This window comes from Poecilia reticulata, chromosome 19 (assembly GCF_904066995.2).
Source record: "Poecilia reticulata chromosome 19, P_reticulata-male-v2, whole genome shotgun sequence".
Taxonomy (NCBI): Eukaryota; Metazoa; Chordata; class Actinopteri; order Cyprinodontiformes; family Poeciliidae; genus Poecilia; species Poecilia reticulata.
Genome location: NC_088848.1, coordinates 21,169,821 through 21,179,511, shown reverse-complemented (window position 1 = coordinate 21,179,511; position 9,691 = coordinate 21,169,821). Strand labels below are relative to the sequence as shown.

Here is a 9,691-nt window from a genome sequence, read left to right as displayed (position 1 = left end):
GATACATTGGTGACATTATTTAAAATGACTTCAATGAAAAATGAAGAATCACTTTGCAGACATGTGCCTCCTCCCATCTAATGATAGATTTTAATATGTGTGTTTATTTTTCCTACATGGGTGAACTGATTTTAAAAGAAAAAAAAAAACCATTTGAGTTGGTTAAAGTTAGCTTTAATGACTGGTGTTCACTTTTTGGAAATTCCGACTCATCGTTTAGGAACGTATAATTTGCTTTTTTGGAATGCAACATATTTGTGAGTTAATTGAATTGTATTGTGATTTATACGCTAGTTATTAGAAATTTTGGAAAATGCCAGTAATGCTGACGGTAGTTGTTTTGGTTTGAAAGATGTTTTGGAAATGGCTTTTTGAAAAATGTGGTATATGTAGTCTCCATGGATACATTGATGAAATAACGCACAACTTTATTATCATAAAAAAATCTTTACAGAACAATCAATGTGTGCCTGTTTATTTCACAAAGTAACTAAATTATTTAGTTTATTATAATTACTGAAGACCAGAAAAACAATGTTTTGCTCCATTGCATTTTAGTTGCAACAGTGATTAACAGTGATTTTAACAGTTAAAATCACTGTTAAAATCCAGTGATTTTAACATTCACTGTTAAAATCACTGGATTTTAACAGTGAATGTTAAAATCCATTAGAAAAACAATGATCTCGGTTTCAGTTGGTCCAGTTGTGATTCATTGGTTAGTTAAAATTTCAGGGGGATTGTGGGGATTTACACTGCTTATGTGGTTTAAAAAGTTATTTCTGATTTTAAAAGATCTGTTTTGCTTTATTCAGATCTTTGGAATAAGAAGTCAGTGCCTGGTCCAGGTTTCAGAAAATGCCTCAAAAACACATTTGGTTTCCTTGGATACGTTGCTTAAAATAAAACCTTAGTACTTGAACATCAGAGGTTTTTAGATATATATTTCTCCTGTATTATTTCTAAGTAGTTTAGTTTATATTTAAACTTGTTTAGTTTTATTACTTATTGTTTAGTTTTATTTTTCTAAGAAAGAGGAGTTTTGAATAATTAATTGTTTACGAAATGCTGTGTTGGTCCTTTGCATATTTAAAGCTGTAATATATTTTCACGCCGATTACATTTTCAGAAAGAAGTCAGCGGTGTAGTGATTGGAAAACTTAATATTTTAGTTTGAGATAATCCATTTTGTTGATGTTCTTTGTCTCCATGGAGATGGTAATATTGAAAGAAGCATTTGGAATAATATAATTGTGTCAACATTCATCTGAGTTTATTGCTGGGTTGTGTGCAGCCATGATCTTCAGACTGATGTAATGAATTTCATAACACTACCTTTAGTCATAACTGACCCATTTGAAGTAATATTAACATGTGATAAGTAAGACTTTGAGGCATCATGCACACATAAGCACTTTGTATTGCCTTGTTGCTGAAAATGTGCTATATAAATAAAATTACCCTTACCTTTTACCTATAAGGGATGCAGATTATTATTTTAATTATTTTGTCTGGCTTATCTCCAGACAAAATATAGTGGCCACTTTAACACTGGATATGGATTTCTAAACCAAATAAAGTTAATTTTTTTGTAGGAGCCCCTGGAAAGGCCACTTATGTTGGCCTATTTATTTAGATCCCTACTTTAAAAGATGTTCATCTATAAAACTTTAAATTTTATACTAGATGTACATTTCTGCTGTTGGCTATATGTGGGAGAAGGCAATACTGATGGGATGTCAGAGTAACTGTGGCTGTGATTGTGAAAAATTTGTGGAGCTCAAAGGAATTTAGTCTGATTAGCTACAATTAAGATTTTGGTAATTTACAAATGCTATTGGAAACATATTTTTAAAACTTTGATACTTTTAAAGTATTAAAGTTGTGTAAGCAGTGATTTAAGTATAATAGTAATGAATGGATCACAAATTTATCCCTGGCTACTATTAAGTATGATAAAATGTACCTGTAGGATCAAAGATTTGTGAGGATGGGTTGTTATAGAAGGGTAAACTAAGTAACTTGTTGCAGGGCTTCATTTTATTCACACTAACGGCACAATCTAAGATTACAGGTGTTTCATTAGCTATTAAAAAGTCACAGTGTATAGCTCTTTAATTTATGTTTCCAAATGTTTAAGAGTTTATGGCTAGGGATGAATTACCAATAAGACTAAATTTGATTTGTTGTCTTTAATGATTGATTGGTACCAAGATGAAGCTAGAAGTTTGTTTGTCTGAGTGGTGATGGTCTATACATGTTTGATCCTTGAGTTTTAGAGTGTGTTCTGGTTTTTATGTAAAATTGTGATTTTTGCTGTTTTTTGTGACTAAAGATGAGCTTTATTTATTTTATCTCTTAATTTCCTTCTTTGTATTCACATCTGGCATAGCAATAATATTGTTAATTAAATATATTCAAGAAAAACAAACATTCACAAACCTGGGTTATTGTATTGTTGGTATTTCAGTGTTCCCTCGAAACATTGCTTTGGACTTTTATGACTGTCAAGATACTGAATTATAGCTGTTTTTGCTTTATTTTTTTCCTTCACAGGCCATACTATGGCGCTTCCAGCAGATGGATCCCCAATGTTGGAGGCACATCAAGACAAAGGTAAGGATCATGGTAAGGTATGGTTAAATGAAGCCAACATGGTTTCTGAAGACCATGGAGAGGAGTTGAGGTATAGTTCACCTCCGCGGTCTGTGGACTGTTCTACCAGCTCCAGTAGTAGCAATACTACCAGCTCCAGTGGTAGCTCTACCACTAGTTCCACTGAAGACGAGGTAGGTAATGAAGACCAGCATGACTTTAAATCCCGATTTCGGGTTGTCCAGGTCCTTCGACCAAATATTAAATTCCTGTGGGGTATAGGAGTGCTTGAAGAGTCATTGAAACTTCTGAATTCGACGATTCATCAGCTGTGCTCCGCTGACAGTAGTCTGACAGTAGTCGATGTTGCGTCACAGTTGCTTGAGATTCTTCCCCCAAATTTCCAATACATACAAGACATTGGGGTGGCTCAGAAATGTCAAGAAGACACAGCTCCCTGTACTTCACTTGAATTCACATCTGGACTTGACAAAAAGCAAGAGCCAATTTTGCGTCCAGAGAAGTTCAGACCTATCGCTACTTTGCAACATCATCAGGTAGGTTTGGAAGAGGACGGGGCTTCTTTGACCTCCAGACATGCCAGAAGAATAACGAATAAGGTGTATGCTGCGAAGGAGGACGACCCACCATCAAAGCTTAGTTTTGGTACCGTGCTTCCTTCCAGCTTTAAATTCTCATCTGGACTTGACAAACAGGAAGAGTCAATTTTGCGTCCAGAGGACTCCAAACCTATCGGTATCTCACCACAACCTCTGGGGGGTTGGAAAAATGTAGTGGCTTCTTTAACTTTTGGCTGTGCCAACAGAACTACAAAGAAGGTGGATGCTGCAAAGGAGGACGACCCAAAGCCTAGTCATCAGGTAGGTTTGAAAGAAGACACAGCTCATGTGACATCTGTGATTGGCATAAACAGAAGGAGGACAAAGGACAGTGATGCTGAAGAGCAGCCCCCAGCCAAGAGGACTAGGGACACTGTTGCTGAAGAGGAGCTCCCCACGAAGAGGACCAGGGATAGTGATGAGGCTAAACAGGAGCCCTCTGCCAGGAGGATTAGGGAGAACCAAGCTGATGATGAGCTCCCCTCCAAGAGGACCAGGTACACTGTTGCTAAAGAGGAGCCCCCAGCCAAGAGGACAAAGATCGGTCTTCCTGCAAGGGGTGATCTCTTTTCAGCTTTTTGGTCACGCCCTCTTGCTGGAAAGGACCTCCCTGCCAAGAGAACCAGGGACGGTGTTGCTAAAGAAGGGCCCCCTGCCAAGAGGATTAAGATCACTCTCCCCGCCAAGATGACCAGGGACAGTATTGCTGAAGTCAAGTTACCAGCCAAGAGGATTAGGGACAGTGTTGCTGAAGAGGAGCTTGCCGCCAAGAGGACTAAGTATAGCGATGATGCCAGTTGGGACGAGGTCTTTCACAGCATTCTCAGAAAGGTGGCATGGACATGTGGTAATTCTCTGTTCATTCCCTACCGAAAGACAGAATATGAAGATCCCATTCTGATACACCCTGTCCCCAGTCTCCTACCTTGGACATCGTGTAAGGATCCTGGATTGTCATCCCCAGTCCTCAGTCCCTCTTGTAAAATGGCGCGTAAACCTCCTGTTTTGCCATCCCCCGTCCTCAGTCCCTCACCATTGACGCAGTACAGTGAAGATCCCATTTTGTCACCCCGTGTTTTCAGTCCCCCACCAAGGATGCCATGTGACATAGAAGAGGAACCAATACCATCAACATCTAGTGGAATTACAGCAAGAGTGAGTTCCAGACATGTGTGGTTTAGCAGACATGTGTGGTTTAGACCTCGCTACGTCTTGTCAAGTGACTCTGATTAGATTGGGATCTGTAAAAACTGAAGACCAATTTGGGAAGTCACATTAGAACATTCATTTCTCTTTGGGTTTTTATTAAAGCCAATGGCTTTCTAGCAAGCCTGAAGAAACCTTAGGTAGAGCCTTGCACCGGGTTTTCTTCATCTTTGTGTTTTCCTCTTATCTCCCCCATGTTGCAGGGTGTGATAGCGGTTCTTCCCTACACAGTGCTCTCCAGTACAGTAAATTATTCTATCCTGTTCCTCTACTAATCCACTCTCCAAGTTTTTAATCTTTCAGGTTGTAGCTGCTCATCGCTGGATCCTTTCATCATTGTCCATGTGGTTCCTGCCTTCTGGATCTCTTGTTTTTCACACTGTAAGTTTTTGCATTCCACATTCACATGATACTGCTTGCCTCCTGCTGGTGGCAGATCTCTGATTCTCTGATCATCCCAGGTTGGATCTCCTCAGCCTGAAAACCTCCACCTTCACCACCGTCAGTCAGATGGAGGAAGATAAGAGAATCCAGTTGAAAAAAAATGTAAGGAGTTACTTTTGCACAATAAAAAATGTTCAGCATTAAAATATATTTCCTATTTTCTGTTGTACTTTCTCCTCACTGACACTTTTATTTTGTGTGATTTTTTTTATTGAGTCCTTTCATAACAGCAGAGCTTTGATGAACTTTGTGCTGATGAAAGGAGGATCAGGAATAGAGCAGAGGACCTGCTGATCTACTGGTTCTGGTTCTAGTAGATTTTATAAATGGTGAGGACAGGATTATGCCTTGATCAGAAAGTCTGATTCAGTCATCTGTTATTTAGATGGAAATTAAGGAATGTGTGTGATTATGTGTTGGTTCACTAGCATGACTGAGACAAGACAACAGCACTGGACCAATCAGGAGAGAGAAGACACAGATAACTGAGGGGACACAGAAAATCCTGCTGAAAGTCCATAGAAGAAGTTTCCAGCTGAGGACACAGAATAAAGAGACAGAGATCATGTGAAGTAGGTCCTTCAATAACAAACCAAGCATTGCCATAAAATCCTATGCTGAAATTTCACCTGTTCATTAGTCAGATGTTGAATATTAAACAATTTTAGAAACATTGTAGAGAATCCAGCATTGGTTTCTGATCCCAGATTCCGATTCTGCAGATCAATAATGTCTCTGATCATCCCAGGTTGGATCTCCTCAGCCTGTAAACCTCCACCTTCAACACCACCAGTCAGGTGGAGGAAGATAACCCTGTTGACAAAAAAAGTAAGGAAACCTATTTTTACCCATGTAACAGTTTTAAACATGGATGAAATTGAGATCAAATTTTAAACCTTTTCTTTTTTCTGTAGATGTATATTCTCTGTTTTTTAACACTTATGTTTTCTCTTTATTTCATTTCTCTGTCAACTCATGTCGCATGACTTGTTGACCAACAATTAAAATAGTAAAGCTCCAGCTGCTGATCTACTGGTTGTAACAGATTGTGGAAAAGGTGAGGACATGATGATGCCTTGATCAGAAAGTCTCTTTCAATCATATGCTACTTAGAAATTAAGAATTTTGTGTCTGATCATGTGTTGTTTCTCCAGCATCACCAACAGCACTGGACCAATCAGGAAAGAGAAGACACAGAGGACTGAGGAGACAGAAAAAATATCCTGCTGGAAATCCAGAGATTTAACAAGGGGAGACCTGAGGATGTGTGCAGAATAAAGAGACAGAAGTCATGTGAAGTGGGTCCTCGTCAGTCTGTAAACCTCCACCTACACCACCACCAGTAAGGTGGAGGTAGATAAGAGAACCATGTTGACGAAAAAAGTAAGAAAACTTATTTTTACCCAGCTAACAATTTTAAAAAATGGATGAAATTGAGGTCAAATGTCAAAACTGTTCTTTCTTCTGTCCATATTCTCTTTTTTTAACTCTGTTGTCTTTTCTCTTTATCTCATTTCTCCGTCAACTCATGTCACATGACTTGAGTTGACCAACAATTAAAGAAGAAGACCTGCTGCAGCTGCTGATCTACTGGTTGTAACAGATTGTGGAAAAGGTGAGGACATGATGATGGCTTGATCAGAAAGTCTCTTTCAATCATATGTTATTTAGACAGAGATTAAGGAATGTGTGTCTGATCATGTGATGATTCTCCAGCATCAATGAGACAAGACAACAGCACTGGACCAATCAGGAGACAGAAGACACAGAGGACTGAGGAGACACAGAAAATCCTGCTGGAAATCCAGACATGACGTTTCCTGATGCAGCAGACGAACACCTAATGACACAGAATAAAGAAGGACCATGTGAAGTAGGTCCTTCAATAACAAACCAAGCATGAGTTGACCAACAATTAAAGCAGGTTACTTTGTTCATCTACTGATCTACTGCTGATCTACTGGTTGTAACAGATTAAGGTTGAGAAGATAATGATTTGATCAGAAACTGTGGCCGACAACTGCAAACGCGCAGCAAGCAGGAAAACGAGCTGCAAACAGGTGAAACGGCACAGGAAAAGCTAAACTTAATTATCTTTTTACATTTTTCGTTTCATTTCATTGAAACCACAAAAAATGTTTCCACCATAACTTCCAATTGTTCAATATTTTTTCCTATCAAACTTTCAGTAGTGTTCAAGAATTACCCAAACATGCCTTGACTTTACTGATCCCAAAGGGAAATTAAATATAGTTGTAGCTCATTAATTCAGATTCTTCAAAGAGTTATTGTAAATGGCTGATTGCTATTGGCAGGAAAGATATTTTGTAGTGGTCTGTAATTCAACAAATCTGAAGAAATGTTTGACTGATGATACTCTGTTTTCCCCATACAGACTCATGAAGAGGATGGTCAGAGTTGTCCATAGCTTTCTTGACTCTTTTGAAGAATCCTTCTTTGCATCATCTCCAGAGGTTCCACAGTCGTCTCCAGAACAAATCCAGCCTTCTTCATCAGATCGTTGAGCCCTTTGAGGTTCCTGGCTCTGATGCTGCTGCACCAGCAGATGATAGCAGAAGAGATGATCCTCTTAACAGCAGACTTGTAGATCTGTAGCATCGTGCTGCAAACCTTGAAGGATGTTAGCTTCCTTGACAAGGGCAGTCTGCTCTGTCTCCTTTTTAGATGGCTTCACTGTTGCGTTTCCAGTCCAGTCTGTTGTCAAGGTGACTGCTGAGGTATTTATATTCCTGAACCACCTCCACATCTTCTCCCATGATGGAAATAGGGTTCCACCAGATCTCTGTACTCAGCCTCTTGTCTTTCTCTGATACACACAACAACTGCAGAGTCATCTGAGTATTTCTGTAGATGACAGAAGTTGGACTTGTGTTGGAAGTCAGAAGTGTAGAGAGTGATGAGGAGTGATGAGAGTACAGAGCCCTGTGGTGCTCCTGTGTTACTGACCACCTGGTTGGACACACAGTCCTTCAGTCTCACAACCTGTGGTCTGTCAGGTAGTCACAGATGCAGGTGATTGTTGAGGCCTCCACCTGCGTCTTCTGGAGTTTCTAACAGAGCAATCAGGCCTGCCTGCTTTGTCCAGATGACTGTGGGTTTGTTGAAGCAGGTGTCTGATGGCATCATCAACTCCAACTCCACAACGATGAGCAAACAGCAGGGGGTCCTGATATGAGCTCGTCTGCTTTCTCAAGTGGGCCTCCAGGAGTCTCTCCAGGACCTTCATGATGTGGGTTGTCAGGGCAACAGGTCTATAGTCGTTGATGACTGATGGGTGACTTTTCTTCGGTACCGGAACCTGGCAGGATGTCTTCCACAACAACAGAACCTCCTCTTGGGTCAGGCTAAGGTTGAAGAGATGCTGCCGAATCCCACAGAGGGACTCTGGGACTGACACCATCTGGACCTGCAGCCTTGTTCAGCGTCTCCAGCTGCCTCTTCACTTCTAGATACAGAAAAGTTGGAGGTGGAGGCAAAGGGAGCAGCAGCGTCTCCTAATGTTGTTGAAGACAAACTTGTGGAAGCATAAGAGTCCATGACTGAGGTGGAAGATGGAACATCTGAGGTTTGACAGGAAAGCTGTGGGTCAGAGGAGGATCAGATATCAGTTTGGCTGGAGACAGGAGAGGATGATGATGATGATGATGATGAGCTTGTTCCTGGACTGAACCTGTTGAAGAATGAGTTCAGCTCATTTGCTATGTCCAGAAATTAATTTTTGTTAAAAATTTTTTTTTTTAAGTCATGATGGAATGTTTTTATGTAATAATGTGTATTTAATGTTTGGAATGAAGAAGATATGTTGCATAATCTGATGTCATTACAATAGAGTATTGTGGCTCAGTGCAAAAACACACATTTTGTTAGTTTCTGAAGAGTAAAAACTAAACAAATGTATACACTTCAAGTTTAAGTTTATATTTCTCAGTCATCACAATGCTAAAGAAAATTCTCACAACAATGTGAAAATCATGGTAATTATTTACAAGACAAGAAGCGGGAGGAAGATACTAAAAAATGTAATAGATTTCACAGTGTCAGGTTATTTCTATGTATTATGATGTAATGATACATGTATTTTTGGAGTTATTGTTTTCCGTTTTATACTTGTGTGTAACTTTCTCTTGATTTATGAAAGCCTGGAAAGTAATTAAGCTGATCGTAGAGTAAAATAACATTAAGTTGTAAGCAAATTCAATAAAAGCTTGTGTAGGTTTATCACATGCTATCCCAGTACATCACTATTTCGATACAATGTGACAATGTGAAAATATTAAAGGGGTATGAATGTCGTATAATCTTAATTTTACCAACTTTTAAACGTTCAGCTTTTCTTTGCGTTTAAAATACTCCACACGTCTGATAAACTTGCAGACTCTACGGATCTTGCATCTTTTTTTCCCCCTCATCCGACGTTCCTTCCTCCTCTCCGTTTGTCGACCTCAGGTCAGGAGCCAAATTTATGGTTCCTGGTCTGTGGCCAGGGCCAAAAAAAAAAAAAAAAAAAAAAAGGGCGTAGCATCCCTCCTCTCAAACCAGGTTTGGATTTCAAACGCATGCCAGCTCGGTCCAGTTGTAGGGAAAGGCAGGAGTCGGACCACCTTGCCCCCCTATCTAAAAGCTCCGTCTGTTTACCGGTCGAGGTTGCAGCGTGTGTGCGTCTCGTGGGTGGTGAGTCCACCCACCACTTGACTTTTATATTTAATTTGGTTCTTGACGCTGGATGCTATTTCGATCATGGCCAATGAAGGGTGCTTTCCCGCTCTCTGACTTTTTAAGGTTTTCTTGACACCCGAGGGTGACAT

At 39.8% G+C, this 9,691-nt stretch overlaps 1 protein-coding gene across 1 annotated transcript; it reads left to right on the top strand.

Annotated features, from left to right (window-relative positions):
• Positions 1-646: 646 nt before the first annotated feature.
• Positions 647-9,104, top strand: LOC103482032 (uncharacterized). The gene is made up of 10 exons (XM_081600692.1): positions 647-4,802; positions 4,883-4,967; positions 5,082-5,194; positions 5,294-5,437; positions 5,614-5,693; positions 5,876-5,922; positions 6,020-6,480; positions 6,582-6,738; positions 6,839-6,925; positions 7,261-9,104. The coding sequence occupies exon 1, from the start codon at positions 2,565-2,567 to the stop codon at positions 4,446-4,448; it is 1,884 nt and encodes a 627-aa protein (XP_081456818.1). The 5' UTR covers positions 647-2,564; the 3' UTR covers positions 4,449-4,802; positions 4,883-4,967; positions 5,082-5,194; positions 5,294-5,437; positions 5,614-5,693; positions 5,876-5,922; positions 6,020-6,480; positions 6,582-6,738; positions 6,839-6,925; positions 7,261-9,104.
• The last annotated feature ends 587 nt before the right edge of the window (positions 9,105-9,691 follow it).

What these genes read in the sequence shown, in the direction of transcription:
- LOC103482032 (XM_081600692.1), top strand. Translation starts at nt 2,565, where the DNA reads ATGGCGCTTCCAGCAGATGGATCCCCAATGTTGGAGGCACATCAAGAC.